This window comes from Serinus canaria, chromosome 7, assembly GCF_022539315.1.
Source record: "Serinus canaria isolate serCan28SL12 chromosome 7, serCan2020, whole genome shotgun sequence".
Lineage (NCBI taxonomy): Eukaryota > Metazoa > Chordata > Aves > Passeriformes > Fringillidae > Serinus > Serinus canaria.
Window position 1 is genome coordinate 20784742 of NC_066321.1, and position 21744 is coordinate 20806485.

Below are 21744 nucleotides of genomic sequence, written 5' to 3' on the forward strand. Positions count from 1 at the left end.
GTCACACCATATCTCACCATTTTGCAAACCACTATTTATTACTTACACAAATAAGTTAAATGTTGTCCATCAAATGCACAGATTGAAGTGTATTGCTGCTTGTGATAGAAATCCAACAGTTTTTTGTTTATGTATTTCATATTCATTTTACCACTACTACCCCACTAAATCCTTCCTGCTACTCATGTCACAGAATTAACAAGCCCTTTTCTTCCCGCATTCTCCAGCAGAAAGCTACTGCACCTTCTCCTCATTACCTTCAGCAGTTTGTCACTACATTTAAATTAATGGCCAACAACAATACAAAGAACTTCCTTTCTTAACAACTTGAGTAAGGACCGATTTGAAGACTGCAATATTGACCGAGTAGCTTCCTTACAGCTCTGTGTTACTTTCACTTGGCATTTTCAATTTAAAAAGGTATTTTGTTTTAATTCTTAGCTTCTTCTCCAGCTACAGTTAAACACTATTAGCTAAAAACTTGATTTTTTTAGTTCTAATAGCGTTCTGCTTTCTGTTGAACTGCAATGGAGTAGTCAGGTGTATTATTCTGTTGCATCATTTATTGCCAATACTGGAATTTGACTTGCCTAACAACTGTGTAAGTGCGTGAAGAGTCGGGCCGGATGCACCTGGAGTGAAACCGCGGTGGTGAAACCGCGCGTGTTGTTCCTAAAGCGCTGAAACGCCGCGGCCTCCCGGAACGCTCGGGGCTCTGGGCCCCTGCGGTACCGCGCGGTTTCGCCTCCCGCCGCGGCCGGGGGCAGCGCTGCGGGGCTGGGCTCGGGGGCCGGGCAGGCTCCGCGGTCGCGGATCGCGCACGCCGTGGGGCGGCGCTGAACGTCCCCGCTGCCCGGCCCGGGTCCCGCCGCCACGGGCGGGAGGCACCGCGCGGCCACGGCGACACCGCGCGGCCACGGCGACACTGCCGCTGCGCCCGCCTGCTTGGCTAAAAACAAACAAGCGTCTCATTTTCTGATGTATGCTTGGACGTGGACTAGACACGTTCCCAGTTAAAAAATATATTTTCAATTCCTGCCCTTGCTCGCAAGCGGCCATATGTATGAGAGAGGGAGGAATGAAGGCTCTGGCACATACGGTGGTTCTCTTAAAGCACACAGCAGGGTATTGTTTCTAAATCAGCAATAAACTGGAGCAAACACACCAGCCCCCCAGCTGACTGGCACTTGGATGAAAGCACAGCAGCAGTCCTGTAGGCACAGCTCAGGAGATGAAAGTATCTATTTAGAGGAAAGGATCATGTATCTGTCTGATTTCAAACAAAGGCTCTCAGGTTTCATAAGGCACCCAAGCTCCTGCTAAAATAGCAGAAGTGAAAGTTTCGTTTTTAAGTGAGGAGAGGAAAAAAGTTCAACAGAAGGATTTCAGCAGTTTGCAGTGAGGGCTGGTTTTGAGACAGCACAGAAAGTGCTGATGGGCTCTGCAGTCCCTGACAAACAGCACAGTGGCGTTACCTACAGGTACCCTAGTTACAGTATGGAAATATCTACGACAGGCTGGGGTTTCAGCCTGGACTTTCACCCACAGCCTTTACCTTGCTCTCTTCAAAGTGCTCAGCTGCCTTTGGCTCTCATGGCTTGGCAGTGCTCAGCCTTCAGATGCAGGGGCTCTGCTGCTCCACTGGGCACACGAGGGCTCACCAGTAACTCTGAATTTACTAAAATTTCTGCTAGAAAGGAGAAGGACAGGAATGACTCATTTTCACATCCCTGTATACATGAATGCTTCCTTCAAGTTGGGTCACACCCAACACCCACTGCTTAAACAGCCATCTTTGCATCGATACAAAAACATTTTCAGAAGGGAACTGGTTACAGTTACCATGTAGTGTTCACACCAGGTTGGAGCCTAATTTTTTTGCACATAGGTATATGCAAAAGGTAGCTCAAGTGGTCCCCTTTAGGGAAGGCACTGCACAGTGATAAAGCCCTGCCCCAGCTGCATGGAGAGATCACCAGTTCCTGTTTTGCAGAGAGAAAAGGATGGGCAGCAACCAACAGCCCTCTCTGTCCACCTTTAATTTAGAGGTGCTTAGGCAGAGGCATCTCCTGTATTCCACCAAAAAAAAAAAAAAAGAAAAAAAAAAAAAGAAAAAAAAACCCAAGAAGAATCTCTTTTTGAAAATGAGAAATGTATTTATGTAGGCTAAATCTCAGCATTCTTGGAAAAAAAGCTTTTTTATCTGCAGGAAAAAGAAGAGTGGTAATAAGAAAGAAGAAACATGATGGGAATGATAAGAGCCTTATTGCAGTATCATATAGACAGCTTTCATGATAGATTGCTATTTTACATTTTGAATGTAGCTTTTGCTGATGTCATATATCATAAGCCACAAATATGTTCTAGGATTAAAAAAGAGATTATCTGATGCTGTTGCTCAGTAGACAGATAGGTATTGGACACAAGGTAATGTTAGCAGCAACCACCCAATTTATTCTCTATGTTTAATCAAAATGTTTTTGTGCCAGTCATCCTTTCCTTGCGATTGTTTCTGTACTTGGACTGCTGCTGAAATTTTTAGATAGGTTAAGAGCTTGATTGCCAATGATCTATTTCATTAGTTAACCTAAATAATATATTGTTTTACAGAGATGTATGGGCCAATATTTAGTTCTGAAATCAGTAATTTGCTGGGACTAAGTTACTGTGTTCAGTGTAAAATGGAGTCAGACTGGGTGAGAGGGCAGAGGGGAGCAGCTTGTGCATGGGAGGCAGGAAGGTCATTGGAAACTGCTGAGCCACCATCAAAGGAGTTGCATATTTATGTGTGTGCTGTGTGCAACACAGGAGCCTTCCTGCAACTGCAGGGAGCAGTCAGAACTGTTTTACAGGGTAGCCCATGGGTTTCTTTTAAATCAACAGCATTTTTTGAGTTAAATGAAGGAAGGACTATGTTGTGGTTAATGACAAGGTCACAGAGTGCTCAGCTCAGTTCCCTCTTTCTGAAGCCAAGCAAGCGATTTGATTTCTTGAAAACCAGAAAAACCCACAATTTCTTTGGTAAAACATGCAACAGACAGTCCTAATAGCTGATGATCAGATTCATACCTCTGTGTTCTTATTCAAGGTTATTGCCACTGACAGCCTGCTGAGCCAGATCCTTTACAACACACCAGCTTCTCCCCACTCTCCATTATAGTTTCTCTGTTTCTATAGCCCAAAAAATATTGCTGGGTCTGCAGGCTATACAAGGGCTGGTGGTCTTCTAAGAAATCAGTGTGTAAAATGAAGGTATCAAAAACCAGTCCCCAGAGATGTCAAAGGATCCACAATCTGCATGAGAGTAAACCTGATGCTAAACTCTTTGCAAGATAGATGAATTATAGGACAGAACTTTTTAGCTTTCTAAATGACCCTTTAACTTCTGAGGAGAAGCTGGAAGTGCAGCCGGAATTGGAACCTCCTGTGGACTTTGATAAAAGGGTCTTTCTTTGATGAACCTGGTACAAATTATCTGAAAAGCTTAACACCTATGATAAAGAACAGGGCTCCAAAGTTAAAAGGAGGGTTTAATTTGTTTCTTATTCTCTGGCAGCTTTCTGCCTGGTGAGTGGAGACACAACAAATAAAAATCTACACTTACCTACAGTGATTTTCCATGTCATCTTCTCCTGGCAAGTGCCTAGCTTGCCCTAACAAGAGCCAATGGCCACACCTCACCCAACAGCAACCTACAAGTACAGCATCACCAACCACTGCTTTTCAATCATTCTTTATCCTAAAGTAAACCCATTATTTCTCCTTATCTGCAGGTGTCCTTCATTGTATGCAGGACCAAAGTCCTCTGAAAATTACTGCTGTGCTGCTGTTCAATGGCAGACAGGAGAGGAGGGGAACAGCTCATTCCAGCTCCTGTCAGGCTCACTGCTATGCTCCTGCTAAAGCCAACAAAGTGGTTTTGTCAAAGAAGTAACTGTGTTTGTCCTCAATGTAACAGTCTGCACCAACAAGTAAATAAAAGTAAAATTTATTTGGTATAGGACAGAAAAATACCAAAATCACTTACAAAATGAATGTTAAGCAAAAAAATTCACAGAACTAGATTAATATTTTATAAAAAGCTCAAACTTTAAGCATCTGATAGAAATGTTACTTTTTGCTCGGCCTGTTTTATGTTTTAGATAGCCCTCTTTAGATAGTGGCTTTGGAAGTCCAAATTTAGATGTCTTCCTCTGCATGCATTAGTTTACACTAAGAAATATTTACCACAGACAAACTATTTCAAAATGGCCACATACATAAAAGGTTACTCCCTTAAGACATGCTGCTTCCACTTTTGCTTTTTACATCTGCATACCCACCTGCTGCATACTCACTGAGACCATACATGCCCTGCTTCTGCCTGAGTTAGTCCAATACTCCCCTCTTTGCCAATGCTCCAGTTTAGATTTTAACTGAATGCTCCAAACATCCATCTTACAGGCTACAAGATCCCTGTTTTCTTCCAGTGTACATGAAGAACCATTCCATGAATGTGCCCTTAAAGTGCTCCTGGATATCTTGGGTGAGAGATTCTCCTTATTTTCTAATGAATACTGTTGGAAACATGAAGGCTCACACAATCTGTGTTCCATGGATTCAATGTACCGCTGTATCAGGTCGTTGCACCTCGCTGTGAGACGAAGGTGCTCACGCCACTGCCACGTGGAACTCCAAAGTGCACATTTTATACCCTATTTTTTACTCTAGTACTTAAAAAAATCTCTTTGATCACTCAATTCCATTCTTTACCTCCAAGGCAAAAAAAGTACCTTTCCTATTTCCATACTTCTGTACAGAAGACTGTTGTGTTACAATACATGCAATGCATGATAGCAGTTTAGCTCCTTTCTCCCTTGCTCCAAGACAGATCTTCTACAAGTGTCATGCAAACAGCTGATGCTGCAAGGAGAAGCTACTGCCCAGTTTTTTAACTGACAATATAAGGAACTTCTTTCACAGTGCTGTCTTGCAGAAAAGAAAACACAACCCTTATGATTCTTTTAGTGCTGGGAAATGCTGGCTTTTAAACAAGAACTTTGCCATGTTATTTATTTCATTTGTAGAACTATACACTTCCTGAATCACAAGCTGAGTTTCCTTTAACAGATCTGAACATTCATCACTGCGACCTCTTCTCCCAATGGCTGGTGCAGAAAGTCATAACAAACAAAGCACGTGCTTTTCTTCCAAAAATATAGAGCAGAAATTATTTTTACATGGTACAAAAGTTATTCTCATTTTATTTATGGAGTTGAATGAAACAAAAACAAACATCCGTGGTCATTGTCACGCAGTGCAAGCCTCAGTGGTAATGTAAGAAGACAGGTTGAGGCGTGAGGGTTTATAATACAATGCCATGAAACAAACCCAGCAAATCTTATATGCAAGCAATGAATGAAATTTACTTCTGTAACCTATGCAACCACACTGACTGAAGTCAGCTGGGCTGTGTGGACAGCAGCATCAGACACTGGTTTTGGGACAGGTTTGAATTTTGAAAGCAATACCAGCAACTGACTGTGAAGCCAACCAGTGCCCACATCCACCTCACCTACACACTGATCCAGTGGCCTCTCCATACACTGAGCTCCACCTGGAGTTAGCAGTTGGAGCACACACCAACAGCAGGGTTTGGCTCACACTGTTAAATGCTACTGTCGGCACTATTTAGGTAGGACCTGGAAGAGCAATGTCTATTAATTCTTCTACTGAGACACAGAAAAATTGACTAAAAAATTCATAAGGCACCATTGATTCAACCTGTTTTGTATTATTCTTTTTTAACACTTCATAGTGAAATAAATACTTTAATACTGATCATATTGTAAATAGCTACTGCTACATGAAGCAATATATTGAATGATAAAATGCTGCATTGTTCTGGAATATATCTAGGGACTTTTACAGCAAAACACAGAAATGGAAATGCTGTTGTTATGTGAAAAAAATGCCCCTTTCTGCAGTATTAAGCTATTTTACATCTAAGCCAAACATCTATTCTGAAGAGTTTTCTAGAGTAAAAAATAATTTCTAAAACCTAAGCAGCTCAGGACTCTTGGCTTGTTAACTGGGGGCCTTTTACACAGCACATTTTAAAGTGAAACTGAAGCTGGTTTTCCAAGTCTTTGGTAGTGGTCCAGATTTCTGGTCAGAAAACCTTGCTGAAACGATCAAGTACAGGATATTTTGAATTACACAGAGTATTGGAAGAACACTGGGCAGCATTTTCATTGACTTACCAAAGTAAAACCATTATGTTGGAAGCAGGTAAGTTATAAAAAAATATTATTTCTGGAGGGTTGGGGTTTTTTTTTGGCTACATAGCTATTTGGATATTAACAAAAATTTGGCAAGTCAAGGTACTGAAAATATTGTATTCTTAAATTCAAACTACTGTTTCTTAGAAAGGTATTAAGTGCTTCTGTTTTAAAATATGAATACAATAATTTATCCTTTAAGTTATTAGCCTAAAAATCTTATTTGGAGACTTCTATTCACAAAATAATATCCCAAAGAGACAGGCACTTTAAATGACATCCATAAAATACCTATACAAATTCAGCCTTGTGCCAGGTTTGATCCCAAGGTGCACCTGTCACATGGAGGTCCCACCAGTATCTGTTTAAGGAACTCTTACAGCCAGGATCCTGCAACTGGATGTAGCTACATCCCTGCGCCTGCGCATTTCATTGCAGGTTCAAGACCATAAACAGTGACCAAAAATAGGTAATTAGATACAAAAATGTAAAAAACAAGTACATAATCAATGCTGTCACAGCTCACAAGATTTTGTAAACAAACACTGAAAAGACCAAATTAAATTTGATCTGGCCAAATCCAACTCTAGTCTCATCCCCTTCAATGCTATGTCCAGGCTGCAGGCAGAAAGTGGATCTGCCCCCCTGCTCACAGACAGAGCAAAAAGCCCTATTCACAGACACTTCAGCAGGGTCCAGACTCTCTTTGGCTAAATTCCCTAGATTTTCAAGGACTGACCTCATTCTAGCCGCAGAGTGTACTTAGGATGATATCTCCCATGCTAGAGAAACATTTTCTTAACCTACATGACTAGTTTCTATGTTTTATTTTGGGTTTTTTTGAGCAACACCCTGTGAAGCACAGCTGCTGATACAGGCTTGGTAGGGATCCCAAGGAAAACACTGAAGAAACATGCTGCTGATGAGACTGAGAGGATATTTTTCAGAGGTCCAATTAACAAAGAACTATCATTCCCCAATATTTCAAATCCAGAATTATAATCTTCCTCTAATTTCCAAAGGCACTTTATACGCACTTAAACCCACTTGTAAAATTCACTCATACAATGAGCTCTTTTCTCACACACAAAACTCAAAAGCCACTAAACATATTAACCACTTGCCACAATGTTAGAATACTTTACTCTTTCTTCTCTCATAAGCCTTGCAGCTCTCTGTAGAGACTCCTTTCAGCAAAGTTTGAAAGGACAAGCTTCATAGCCAAATCTTTCCATTTCTCTTGAACCAGTGCAGACAGCAAATTCTGGATGCTCCCACTTGAATGTACAAACCATGGACCACCCTCACAACATCAAAGGGCTTTCACTGAGGAACATCAAACTCCATCATTTAGTTGTACCAAAGAAACAACTGGATAGCAGTCTGTGGAGCACTGGCATTAGTGATGCTTCACAGGAGGAGCCTGCAACTCCAAAAATTGCTGTGTTTGCACTCAGACTGCCTTCTGAGGACTCTTCACATGCACTACCAGGCAGAGGGCATTACAGCAATCCAAGGCACGGATGACATGATGTGGGTTGGTCCACATAAGAGTAGGACAGAATTAGGTCACAGAACACATAACACTATTAAAAAAAGAGGAAAGAGGGTTAAAAAAATATATACATTTATGCTGATGAATTCTTCATTTGTGCTTTTCTTCGGAAGATTCTCTGCAGATAAAAACAAGGCCAGGGATACTCCATCATTGAGGCAGGATGTGCTGTGCATTGTTTAGGATTTGCTTGACTAAGCTGAAGTAAAAAAGTTAAAGATGAACCCTTTGTCACCATGTAGTAGGTCTATGGCTTGCAAAAGCAGATAGGCTGAGTCAGGCATGCAAAGAAGGATCCAGGGGACTCTTGGCTACACTTTTTACCCAGCAACTGTTTTTTAAACATCAAATACTTTATCATTAAAATAATACAGCTACTGTACCCAAAGTGAATGAAACAGCTTTGTTCAAGCTCTATCAAACTCAAAGCCAGACCTCCCACGGAGCTCTCCAGGGGACGGGGTTGGACATGGTAAGCATGATGCACATACGTTCGGTCGGGTCCACAAAATGCCTGCAGTTTAAGCGAATAAAATTCAGAGCTTTGAGCAGCTATAGTTCATAAGCCACATCTATTACTTGTGTAATAGAGACTGAAGTTTGTTCCAGCTGAGAAGCCAAAAGTGGAAATCAATCACAGCAGACAGCTTTCCAGTCATGTGGACAGGAGAGCTGACTCGAAGGAAACTTGAGAACAGATGTCACCCAAAGATGGGCCAGAATCCATTTCACCTCGGTATAGGCGGGAGCGGGGGGGCACCTCTTTCTTTTCGGACAGAACCACCTAAAAGAGAAAGAAGGTTTTTTTGGGTTACTCCTCCTGGAATACTCCTCCTTTTGAAGGGGGAGTTTACATCCAAGCAAATAATTCAGTAACTGGTGAAGATCTACTAATTGTCATGCCTGGCCATTTAAAAAAACCTACAAACTAACAAATCTTAGTAGAGTTTCTGGTTAGTTTATTAAACAACATCAGAACTTTGAACACTGTAAAGCAATGTTTTTAACTAATGCCATCCCTAATGATTGGAAAGCATATGTATTTTGGTCCATTTTCCCCTTCCCAAACCAGACTGATAGTTCTTGTTAGCTGTACTAATTTATTTAGTAATTTATTCTCAGTGCTACTTGCAATACATGCAAATCTCAACAAAAGTGGCAAGCTGTAAATACAGTAAAATTTCAAAGCTCTTAATGTTTTTCCCTACATGAAAATTTTCACAGCAAACTTGCAAAAGGAAACACAAAAAAATGTGTATGTTACTTTGCCTTCCTTTGTGGACTAATACAAACGGGATGAAAGCTAACAGGGCAAAGTGAACGGTCAGAAACTAACAGGAATCTCTGCTTCAAACCAAAACTTCATCATCTGGAAACAGGAGAGAAGCATCTGCATATACAGATGATTACAGGATAACTATGAGCCACCAATGTCATTGGTTGTGAAAGAAGTAATTGATCCTTGGGTGTATCAGGCAAAATACCACTTTTTTGTACCACCACCACAAAAAAGATAGGAAACATGCTGCTGTAGAAGACATGTTTGAAACCTGAGCTGGAACAGCATGTAACACAGATTGGAAAAGACAAAAACAAACAGAAGTGTATACCTAAGCAGCTCTGCTAAACAGAGCACATGGCTTGGAAGCAGAGTGAAGTACATCCATTCAGATTTATTCAGTCCAGCAAAACAAAAACTGAGAGGAGGATAAGACTGTTGTCTTAAAAAACATGAAGAGTTTAACACACAAGAAGAGCGGAAAACTAAACTCAAGGATGATGCTGGCACAAAAATAAATGAGTTGTGCATGAATTTAGATGAGAAATGAGGAGAAAGTTCTGAGGGATTTTGTGGTTTTGGGTGCCTAGAGCAGAAGGGCTGACTATAATGGCAGAGTTGGTCCCTTACAGCACATGTTTCAACTTAAAAACCAAACAATTCCCCACTCAAAAAGTTTTAGAGGGCTTGTACCTATGAACTTGCATTTAGCTTTTCCTGTGTGGTGAGGAAGGATGACCAGACTGTTAGTCTGAGAACTCTGGAAACCTCAGCATCCAGACTTCTCCCCATGCACTTGGTTTTAGGACAATACACTGAAATTCCAACTTACCTCTACTGTCATTTCTTGCTAGTTTACTGGGATAACTTCTGTTCATGGGTACATATGGCTCTGGAGGTGGCAAATCAGATATCGGATGAAAAGAAAATCTGCTTTCCCATTCATCTGAAAGAAATCCCATGCAATTTACTCATTAGTTTTCTGACATAGCTTAGCAAAGCCAATTGACACTGACATCATGTTTAATGCATGTTTTAAATTGCAAAATGCTTACACAGCTGCGTACTGAACCAGCATTCTCTTAGGAAGTCAGGGAAGATGATGCTTTAGGTTAATTTGGGAATGAAAATTTCTATCAAACCAATCATTTTGCCAGTTTAATGCAAAATTACAGATCAGGAAAACAGCCATAATTCCACTAAAATAAGTTTTACTGTCCCTTCCATGTGCTTCTTTAACACACACACATGTATATATATGTGCTACCAGAACTGCCTCGTTTCTCCTACTTCAGAACAGTATTTTGTTCCTGGTATAGAATTTACCAATATTCAAATGTCATTGATATACTCAAATGCATCATTAAAAGCACACTCTTATAAGCACTGTCTTTTCTCTCTTAAAATTTATACTGGAAGAAGAAAAATATCCATTATGCTAAAATTTATGACAGAGAATCCTGTATATAACTAGTGTCAAAAATGGGAAAAACATATCACTTGAAGCTAAATCTCTTTAGACTACAGGGGCCATTTTGCTGTACTTACTGAGTCTATAGAATTCTAAACAGAGCAAGCATACCAGTTTCCTCATTGAAATAATAGGAAATGTTCCAAGAGCTCTGTTCTGAACCTGATTTTGAAAGCCTAAAGAAGAAAGTGTGGGCTAATTTAAACTTTGTCATTTCTTCACTTGCTTGCTTCAGGACTCTGCAACCAGAACTTTATTGAGATATTGTTGTGTTTTACTGCATAATGAATGAACAGACGAGCAAGTTCTACCTGGCATTTTTACATGTGGTTATTTGTTGGTTCCAGTTTTTCTAAGTTTACTTCCAATGGCTGCAATCAGAAACCAGTGAGTAAAGAAGCTGCATGTTCTGAGCCCTGCAAATGACTTGTGTAGGAAGAAATATGCCTGTGATCCTTCTGCCTTACCTGATGTGTGAAGATGTTTCAAAAGCATGAGTTATAGTTTCATTTCCTGTCTGCTTTTCTTCCTAACCTTATAAATGTCAGGAATACCAATTTTGGCCTCACATGATTAACTGAAGGATTTATCTATTCTATGCAAATAGAAAACAATTAAAAAGAAAAGCATGACAAATCTTTAAGACACAGCAATCTTGGACCTCATCTTTTTAATAAACATAGCAGAAATAGATACTTGACATTTCAGCAATATTCTGACAATCTCTTCCCTCATCTGTTTTTCAGCTTTTGAGTCATCTAACTTGTTCTGACTTCCTAAGTATTGGTGTAGCTGTGGTTTGAATTCATATTAGAGCTGAAACAATTTCCCTCCTTTTTACAGGGTATTTTTCAAAGGGTTATTTTGGAGACTGCATTGATGACTTTGCAATTCTGCTCTATGTATGACATATTTATACTGTTCCTACTTGCCCGGGTAAATTGAGACCCAAGCGATGCCTCTGCTGGTCAGAAATCAAAGGTTGCCACTAGAAACAAAGTCTCTATCCCAAACCTCTTTTGAGGTATTAGGGCCAAAAGCCACTACACCTGCTCGGTGGAGGGCAATGAGTAGGAGGATGGCTCACCATCACCTGGATCCTGGAAGCCGTTTCTGACAGCCGCCGAAGGTGGCGGTGGCGGCGGCGGCGCTGCCGAGCCGGGCCGGTCGGGGGGAAGCGGCGGTCGTGGCCCGCCCCTCTGGCTGTCCAGCCCTGCCCGGGAGGGCAGCTGCGGAGTGCTGGGCAAAGCCCTCGAGGTGCTTCCATTCCTGCTTATGGGAGGAGGCGGTGGGAGCGGGCCTAGAGCAAGGAAAGAAGCCAACACACAGATTCTGTTAACACCAGGGGTTACACTGCCAGTGGAAAGCCACTGCTGGCATCCCAAGGCCCCCCCGCTAACAAAAAGTCCTGCTTCAGGACCCTTGGCCCCAAGGGGTAATGGCCCTCAGCACCCTCTTCCCTGCTCCCCAGGGCTCTCTCGGGATTTGGTGCTGATTTGCAGAGTACAGCTCAGAGGAGCAGGTATATCTAAACAAACACGCTGCAGTGTCCACGCTCCTATTCTCTTCAGCTACAGAAACCCCTGTAAAGGTCCTGGAAGCTACTTTTAAACCACTCTAAATTAACAGTGGCCACAACAAGCAGAAGTCACAGCTGGAATTCAGGGTGTTGTGGAGGGCTGAACTATAACACATTTCCTTTTTATGAACCACTGCAAGGCAAGAGAACGTGTAGCAGAAGACACCTGCTACCTTCAGAGGCTCTCTGTCCATAGGGGTGGTTCCCTCTTGGGTGTGGTGGCACAGAGGGCAGCTCTGCCCAGGAGGGGCTGTGTTAAGCAGCAGCTCATCAGCTCACTCATTTACAAACAAATGAGCTGCATGACAGGTTTTCAGTAGCTGGAGCATATCCATCTCCCTGGAAATTGGAAACAGACCTCACACATAGACCAGCATTTCCAGTGTTTGTGTATCTGTAACTGGCATGGACGTGACAGGTCAAATACGAAGGCACAGCCTATGTAACACAGACCCAGGGCTGTCCTGAGGGCAGGGGAAGGGTGCTTCTACAAGAAAAGTAAATAAAGACAGGAAAGCTGCTTTTGCCAGAGAGAGAAGTGCCTGTGGTTGGGACAGAAGAAGGTGAAGCAGAGGGTGTGGAGAGTTACGCATGTTCAAAAGTCTCACTACCTCTGTTTGGTGCAGTTGGGCAACTGATAATTATGTTAATTTTCAATAAATGCTTCCCTCTCTTGACGAAATCTATCTACAGACACGCACTTTGAAAAAGAGAGCAGTAGATATTGTGTCTCCAGCAAAAAGTATTGAAACATTTCAAGAAACATGCTGTATTTCCTGTATCTTTGCTCCCCTTACTTTACAAATTACTGAAGTTTGCCTTTAGGGAATGGTTCCAAAGAATGAGAAGCATTCAGCAACTTTCAGAATAGTTTTGCTTGCTCTCTCTAAACCTAACTAAACTCTATTGTCTATACTGAACTGCTACAGAATAGGTGTATTTATGTTTAGAATATACTGCTACAACTTCCTTCTACTTACTGAGCTGGAATTGAGCCAGAAGAAAGTTAGTGCAGGTTTGCTAAAACCATCTGCCAAAGAAAAGGGTCAAGTAGGAAAGCACTGGTAGAATCCAAGGCCACCACAGAACAAACTCTTGGAAGTGACTGAACAATTGCAGACACTCTCTGCAACTCTGATCCATCAATTTGGTTAATTGTAACAGGATTTCTTTGATTTATTTACTGCAGGCTACACTAGCATTGCGTCATCCTCTAGGCTGGCAACCAGCCCCACAAAGCACAGTTACGCTATTTTCTGTACAGCTGCTGTAGGTGTTGGAGCTCCAAACTGGTTCAAGGAGCTGGAAAGCAACATAGTTGTCTGTGGGAGCTCCCATGACATTCATTTCTATTGTCTAGGACTGGGCAAGCTAGAGATGATTTCTGAGTTTATGCCAAAGGATGAAATGAAAGGCAACTCTACGGAGTTTCCCAGCAGTATCTTCTGTGCAATGCTTTTCTCCACCTGATGTAAGAGGGCTCAGTTGTGCCCGGTAAATTCTCTCATCTCCAAAGAGACAACTATCAGGTATTAGAGAGCTGAGTTATGATGTCCAATTCTTCAAATTATGAACAGTTGTCACAGAGGACAAAATACATTATGAAATTGGTCAAAGGAGACGATCCTACTTTTAGTCTAATTTGATATCTACATATGGTAAGTAACAACACTTAGTCACACTGCAACAAGTGCTATTACATTTAACAACTGTTGGCTAAGTCTTTTATTAAAGCTATTGTATTTGACTGTGTTTGTGTCTCTGAACACGTAGACGGTCAGGTTCCACAAACCTCCACTTGCGAGAACGCGACCATTAACTCACTCTGGTTGACTCAGGAAGTCAGATGCCGTCACTATACCAGAAGCTGCTTTGCATCAAAGAACATAATGGGGAAATCCCTTTGCAACCCTCTCCAATTACAGTGACTAGAACGAAAGTTACCAAGATCTGTAAAAGTACACGTGAGCACACTGGTAATGCACGTTGACGCACACAAACCCTCGCTTCCAACTGCAGAATTCCTAGTGCCTAACAGGGATGTCATCCTGGGATGCGTTTGTTGCGCATGTGAAACTGGCATGGGCATGGCCAAAGCCCCCTCTCCCCGTGCCACCAGACCCGGCCAAAGCCCCCTCTCCCCGGTCCCCGTCCCCGCTCCCCACCTGAGCGGCCGGGCGGGTCTCTGACGGGCGGCGGCGGTCTCTCTCCGGGCGGCGGGGGCAGCGGTCCGGAGCGGCCCCCGCCGGGCGCCGGGCACGACCCCAGCGAGATGTTCCTCTGCGGCAGCCGCGGCATCTCGTCGCCGCCGGCGGGGACGGGCGGGACCGGGGGCGGCCCCGGCCTGCCGGGGGGCAGCGGGGGCGCCGGGGCGCCGAGGGCGGGCCGGGGGGCGGCGGGCACGGGCGGTTTGCTGTTCTGCGGCGGCGGCGGCGGCAGAGACGCCTCGCGGGCGGCGGGCGGCCGGTGCCCGGCGGGGGGCGGCGGCGGGGGCGGCGGTTTGTCCTCGGCCGGCCGGCCCGGGGTGGGCGGCAGCGGCGGCCGGCCCGAGAAGGGGGACGGCGCGCCGGGGCCCGGCTGCCGGAGGGGCGCGGCCGACCCCGCGGCCCGGCTGCCCGGGAAGGGCGGAGGCGAGGGCCCCAAGCTGGGCTGCCGGCTCAGCCCCGGCACCGGCGGCGAGCCCCGGTTGTGCAAGCTGGAGGCGATGGGCCGGGGCGTGCTGGGCACCGGCGGCGGCGCCGCCTCGGGCTTCGAGCCGCCGTCGGGCCTCGGCGGTGGCACGCGGCTCCTCTGCGGGTCCGGGGCGGCGGTGCGCGGCCCCGAGGGCGGCCCCGGGAAGCGCGGCGGGCCGCTCGGCGGGGAGAAGGGCTTGGCGGCGGCGGAGCGGCCTCCGGGCGGCAGGACGGGCGGCCGGCCTCCCCCGGCGTCTGCGGACACAGGAGAGGGAGCATCAGCGCCGTGGCACCGGGGCCGCGGTTCCCGAGGGTCTGCGAGCGGCCAGGGCGCGGCCCGGCAAGGGGCACCTCTGCCTTGAGGCTCAGCCCCAAGGCTGGTACCATTGGGAAACCAGAGTACCAGGTGACATCCTGATATTGCTAATGAGGCACGAGTTAAGTGGCCACAAAGTAACACAGGTGATGCAGCCATCATACAGCAAGCAATAAAACGGGGAGCGAAGAAATGGTGAAGAACAAGTACCGAAGAGCATCAACCTGAGAGCAAAGAAATCTTAGCTTTTAAATTACATTTAACAACAAAAGGTCATCCAAAAGCTCTTTTCAGCCCTTTCTAGAAGCTGTGATCTAAGGATGTAGTTGTGCACATCAGGAAGAAGGCAGCTGGCCCTGCAGTTCACAAGTACTGTTCTGTGATGCCAGGAACTTTTGTATTATTACAAGTTCCCAAAAATAGACTGTGACACAATAGAAAATACCAGCTCTGAGAGACTGTTTTGTACACATGTGCTGGAAAGTTATGTTAGGCTATAAAATATGTAATATTTGTAACACTCTACAATCCCCATAGCATAGTCCTTCTTCAACAAATAGGAAATCCTATGTCCTTGAGCTTAAAAAACTCAGTGGCCCCAGATGTCCTCATTTAAAGGGGCATGAGGCTTGGGGCAGCTGTTTTGTCAGCCAGAAGCACACTCCAGACAAGCCTCCATCTGCAGTGTGTGTACCAGCCAGCTGGGATGCCTCATGCACTCCCTAAGCAGCAAATCATGCTGTTGGGGAGCTGACACAAGTACTTTCCATTTGGAAAGCAGATCCTTTTTCCTGGTGCACAAGAACTAATTAGCCTGGATCTTCCTCTGTTCCCCTCTTGTCCTGCACACCCAACAGCTAAGGCAGGAAGTAATTTGCCTGATTGTACTTTGCAGGTAGCCATTCAACACTACCAAGATCTTTAGCTTTCATCAGTAATGAGGAGGATGGGTAGAAAGGGAGTCTGGCTTCTCCCTCATAAAACCTAATAGTAAGAATAAAACAAGATTCAAGCTGAAAATTACATTTCCTAAGAACCTACCATATTTGATGGCTTTCTCAATCCCAGCAGGTAATTTATTGCAGAGCTATGAAGGTTTTAAGCAATGCCATTTTTTCACACTGGAAATTCAAGGTCTTTCTTACCAGCATCTCGACTTGCAGTGCATCTGAGCTTTGGCATTCCTGCTTGAAAAAGGCCTCCCAGGCCAGGTGGTCCACCGCCACCGAAGCTGCCACCACTGCCACCACCAAAACTCCCACTGCTGCCACTGCCACCTCCTCCAAAGCCACCGCCGCCACCTCCAACAGATCCTTTGGGTTCTGTTGGGAAAAAAGATCCCCCATATTAGTGAAGCAGGACTGATCCTGCAAAGTCACCTCTTTCATTAGAGTAATGCTTGTAGCTAGGGAAAAAAATGGATGAACTTTCAAACAAGGTTTGGATCATCACAGCTGCCATCATCACCACCACCACTGCACCATGGTTACTGTGGTTATTGCTGGTGCAATAACCACAATAACTATAGCCTTTGTGTTTGATTATGCCATCACTACTTCAGTCTGCTCTAGACTGGAGAGCAGAGCAAATTGATGCAGAGAATTTGGAACTGAGCATGGATGGGACCTCTGAGAACATAATATAGTCTTTGTTAGCACCTCAGTTGCTTCTTCCTGTTTCTTTTTACTTTTGCTCTCTTACCCTTCCCCTCCACTTCTCCATAAGCAGAGACAGGGCAATCTCATGGGAAAAAGGGGAGGAAGGAAAAAGGCAGAAGGTCCCTCCTCTTGAAGGTGTCTCTGAGAATCACTGCTGGGAATGCACAAAACTCTCTCATTATTGACAATATTGCAACATATCTACTTATGTAAAGAAAGCCTAGTAGCAGAGGAGATGCCGTTTCTGTAGGTTCAGAAGTGCAGTGACAGGATCATTAGCTGTTAATGTTTCCAACAGGCAGGAATGATTTTATCAGCCCTCTCCCTTTTCTCTCCCATTGCTCTCTAATGTCAATATTTCTGCTGTGACACAAGTTGCCAAAGGTAAAATGAAAGTGTTTCCACAACTACAATACATGGAAGAACCTTATTGAGAGCATCACCGCAAAATCAGCAGGTGCACAGGTTGGAATATCTGTGGAGATCAGCTCTCAGATGCTGGACCACATAGGCTAAGATAACTTGCTTAATTTCTTGGAATCCTGATTTCCACAATTTTGGGTGGATAAAATTTTCACTGACTTCAAAGTAATTAAAACCGGTGGATGAAAAGCACTTCTAAAAATTTCCCCAAGAAAAAAGGAATAGTGTATCCATGGGGGAATGTTTCACATTATCCTTCTCTTTCTTAAGCATGTCAGCTCAGTTCAGCTCTGACTCAGATAGGGTGTGAACCTCTGGAGAAATGCTGCTACCATGGTTTAAGTCTTTCATCATGATTTGCTAATTCATGTAAATAAGATAATAGGCTGCATCATTTTTATCTTACTGTTTACCCCCTCCTTTAATCCCCTCCGGCTCATTGCTATGCTAGAACATGTAACTTCACATGCAGAGATAGTCCTTAAAAACTGTAGCTAGCTGATTGCAGAACTGTATCTAATTTTTTAAAAATTACTTTGATTTGGTCAAACTCCTCTGGGCATTTTCTTCTTTTGTCATCCTGTTCCTATCACAGTCCAGCCTTTAATTGCATGGCCAAACCTAGACTGAGGTGTATCACATTTGCTAAGCAGTCTGCAGAAGAGTCTTTTCTCCTTTGGAAATGAATGCTGTTCCTCTGTCAGCACAGGCCCGTGTTCCTCACTCTTCTCTTGTTTCTGTTCTGCCTTCCCAATACTTCTGCTACACAGGCTTCTCCAGCCTCCCCTTGGCACCTGCCAAGATGTGCTGTGAGACACAGCAGCAGCACAGCTGGATAGAGACCTTATTTCCATTCAGGTAAGTGGAGTCACTGCCTTGTGCAGTACTGCTGGGCTGTCTGAAAAGATAGCAGCCCTGAGTCACTCCAGGAGAGGCAAAACTGCATGCAGCAGTGACACACAGGTAGAGCTGTGGCTTCTGGCTCGGGTTTTGCTCTAAGTGGTACTGGAGCCAATGGTGTCACACCAGGCATTCATTTATTCTTATATTGTTTATGCAAAAGTAGAGTCTGAAATTCCACTTCATTCTCTGTCCTCTCCTCACTCCTTATGGGGTTTTGTTTGCCTGATCTGCTGCACGTCCTCAGCAGAACTCCTGGTAGGACTTGCATATTTTTCTGATATAAGCAAACAGGATAATAAATCACTTTTTGAGAATTAGCAAACAAATTAGCATTCACATTTCATAAGCAGTACTTGATTTCTCAGCTGACTGTTCATTCATGATGAATAGAATTTATTTTTATGCATGCCAATTTCTGGCATTTTCTTTTATCTACTCTTATGGCAATTCATCTGATGATATATAAAATAATTTTCTGCTTTCAGATCTGTAGAACCATTCATGCCCACAGAAATTCCAACATGTAGAGTCATACTTACTGTCAAGAATTGGAGCACTTCTGTCATTAGTAACAGTCTTCTTGAGCTTTTTTCCTTTGGTAATATCAGATAATAGAGCATTTCGCCCTGCCTGTTCTGACCTGCTTAGGGATGGCTTTTCAGTATTTGCCTGCAAAATAAAAATTAAAAATGAGGAGGCAAAATAAACCACAACTTCTAGATACAAACTGCTGCTTAAATATGGTAGTTATTTGAGACTTCAGTGGCTGTTTTAACAGCATTGGAGTGGGCAGGTAGAATGCCATGTTGCTTTTGAGAATGGTATTAAAGGTAGCTGGCCTTGTTAGTGACTCAAAGTCTCCAACACTGCTGCTATTCTCATGCACATTATTCATTAGAAACAGTACACTTCTATGTGAATTCATCTTTCTTGAAATCATTATTTAGAATCTCTCAGTTTTTTCAAGCCAAGGCTTATCTGTGCCATTTTGGAGATGGAACAAGAACAGAATATACACATAACTTGATTATACAAAAAGGTGAAAATTCTTGAAAGTTGAGGTGAAATACAATTTCTAGATAAATCAGAGCAAAGACAGACCTTTGCCTACTATTTAGTTTAGATGGAAATACTTAAAAATGGCAATTGCTACTTCAATAATATTGACCTCTTCATATAGACCAAATAAAGCCTTTGGACATATGAGGTTTGTCTCAATGGTCCTCTCTTTTCACTTTATGTTCTGGTGACACAGTTTTTCAAGAAAGAAGAAAAAACTCCAAACAATACACTTCTATGCACATATATATGGCTTTTTCTTCTAGGAAACGGTTCCTGAAGCATCTTCTAATTTATCAGATCAGTGTTATGGAGATTTCCTGAAAGGTGGGGAGAATTGTCACGGAGGGACAAAGTATAGTCTGTATCTTGTTTGAAGTGGAAAATGAAGGACAGACTCTTGAGAGACAGCCCATTCTGTGTAATCAGCTAGGGTTTTGCTCTGAAAATATCTAGGTACTTCAAAATGGCATTTCAAGAAGCCTTCCTTCTTGTCACTGAGGTGACTGACTGTTGGGAGGGCAAGCACAGCACAAGCTCTATCCCAGTTTAAATCAGGTCTGATGTAGTTTCACTCACCACATTGTGCCAGATCCTGTGCTCTGATAGCACAGGCTGGCTGAGGGAGCTATGCTAGCTAAGAGCTATCCTTAACAATTTAAACAACAGGATTTACTTTTTTTGGGCTCAAGTCACAGAAGTACTGGACTAGAACAAGAGAGAAGGTGGGAGTACAAGTTTGGAGAAAGGCAAGACTTCAAGTCCCATTAGACAAGCTGTTGTCTCTCCACCAGATCATCCACTAGTGTGGGATGAATAAAAGGAAGGAGAGTTGGAGTGGATTGTGACATCCACATGAGAACTGGAAGGTAGTGGAAGTGAGGGTCGTTCTTGCAGGATCAACGATCAACCATAACCAATATGTTGGACAGCTTTCCCCAAATATCATGCATACCCTCATCCACATCTCAGTATCTCTGGACATCCTGTTCAAAGTGACAAGCAGCAGCAGAGAACAGTGCAAATGTTTACCTCCTGTAAAACTTACCAAGGCCAGTGTTGGGGGTGGAGGGGGAGCTGGAGGGGGAGGCACAGGCATGGTGGAAGGCTGAGCTCTGTCTGCTTTTGCTAAGAAACCTGCACAGCAAAACAAAAAGTCCAGAGATTAATACATCTTAATAAATAAATTTCTACTCAGCTAGAAAACATCCTTGCAGCTAACAGGTTTATCTTCTACATTTCTGAAGTCTAAATAATTGGCAAAAAGCGCTTTATATTTAATTGTATGGAAACCAGACACATCTTTTACAGGGGCTCCCTACATGATCCCCACTGCCACAGAAACTCATACATCCATTTTTGAACACTTACACAATCCATGCATTGCTATGGCAGTGCACAAAATGCAGTAACCAAACTGAACTCTGTAAAATCCAACAATCTTGTTCCCACGGAAGTGCTTCAGGATAGCCCCAAAGCCATACCATCAGCCCTTACTTCAAGAAGGCATCATACTTTAGGATCATACTCAGCAAGAGATGCCAACTTGTTAAGTCCCTTCAGCTGCTAAAAGATTCCTCCACCTCCACTGTTATGGGTAGAGTAGAACAGCAGAGCTCTGAGATGGACTTATGCTTCTTCCTCTCTTCCTGCTTGCTCTGAAGATCCCAAGGTCCATCATCATGTGTGAATGCACCTTCCTCCTCCTCAGCAGCAGCACACACAGACATACTCCCCCTGAGGAGGAAGGGCAAGCAGGCAGCCTAGCCTCTCAGCTGCACGCTGCTGCAGACAGAAAAGCCTGGCTGCTAAAGCTCAGCCTTTCACAAGCTTCCCTGCCAGAGACCACACTCCCACTTTTCCCCATCCCAAGCTGAACTTTCAGCCTCGGGCAATCCCAGGAGGGTCACACCTGAGATACAGAGATTTACCGCAACCAAATTATAGAACAACAACCAAAAAAAAAAAAAAAAAAAACCAACAAAAAACCCAAACTTAAGTATCAAGAACTATATTTTCAAGTCACAAGGGCTTTTTGTGGCATTTTGGCACACAGCTTACTGGAACTGTGCCTATCAGGAGCTTTGGAGCATTTCTAATAGCCCTGTGACATTTCAGCATGTGCTTTTACTCTTTTATCTGAGCTTTCACCCATGCTGGCCATTCACCTGAGCCACCTTTAGTAACAATGATTTATATAATGTTTGCATAAGACAGGTAAACAAAGTGGGAACAGGAACAAGGGTAATTCTCCAGACAACCCCAGGCTGATGGCTGAGGTCCCCAAGGCAGTTATTTACATGCATACACAGCTCTTACTTTTTAAAGTAACTTAAATGTCTTAGATGAGACCAAGGGGAAGTATAATAGCACAGTATCTGTCAAATCACCATCATGCCAGGTACAGTACCCTTTACAGTTAAAATGAACATTATGAAAATGTGCTGAATGAAACAAAATGGCATTTGCAGTGAGTCACCACCTACGAAGTCTGTAATGGCATCTGACATGATCCATGATATGTGTGTCAGAAAAAACTGTTTAGAAGTACAGATTTATCTCATCAGAT

The 21744-nt window shown here is 43.6% G+C and overlaps 1 protein-coding gene across 4 annotated transcripts in view; it reads right to left on the minus strand.

The window, feature by feature from the left end:
- Positions 1 to 3972: 3972 nt before the first annotated feature.
- Positions 3973 to 21744, minus strand: part of WIPF1 (WAS/WASL interacting protein family member 1) — a 55471-nt gene continuing 37699 nt past the window's right edge. For 3 of the 4 annotated variants that reach the window (XM_030240876.2, XM_030240888.2, XM_030240884.2), the window contains exons 3-9: positions 20224 to 20312; positions 18656 to 18785; positions 16278 to 16454; positions 14310 to 15071; positions 11653 to 11865; positions 9927 to 10040; positions 3973 to 8599 (exon numbers count right to left, since the gene is read on the minus strand). In XM_030240876.2, the coding sequence (XP_030096736.1) occupies positions 8544 to 8599; positions 9927 to 10040; positions 11653 to 11865; positions 14310 to 15071; positions 16278 to 16454; positions 18656 to 18785; positions 20224 to 20274 (1503 nt within the window). In that variant the 5' untranslated portion in view covers positions 20275 to 20312 and the 3' untranslated portion in view covers positions 3973 to 8543. The remainder of the gene's footprint in view (positions 8600 to 9926; positions 10041 to 11652; positions 11866 to 14309; positions 15072 to 16277; positions 16455 to 18655; positions 18786 to 20223; positions 20313 to 21744) is intronic. The other variant, XM_050976868.1, reaches the window with a different exon arrangement.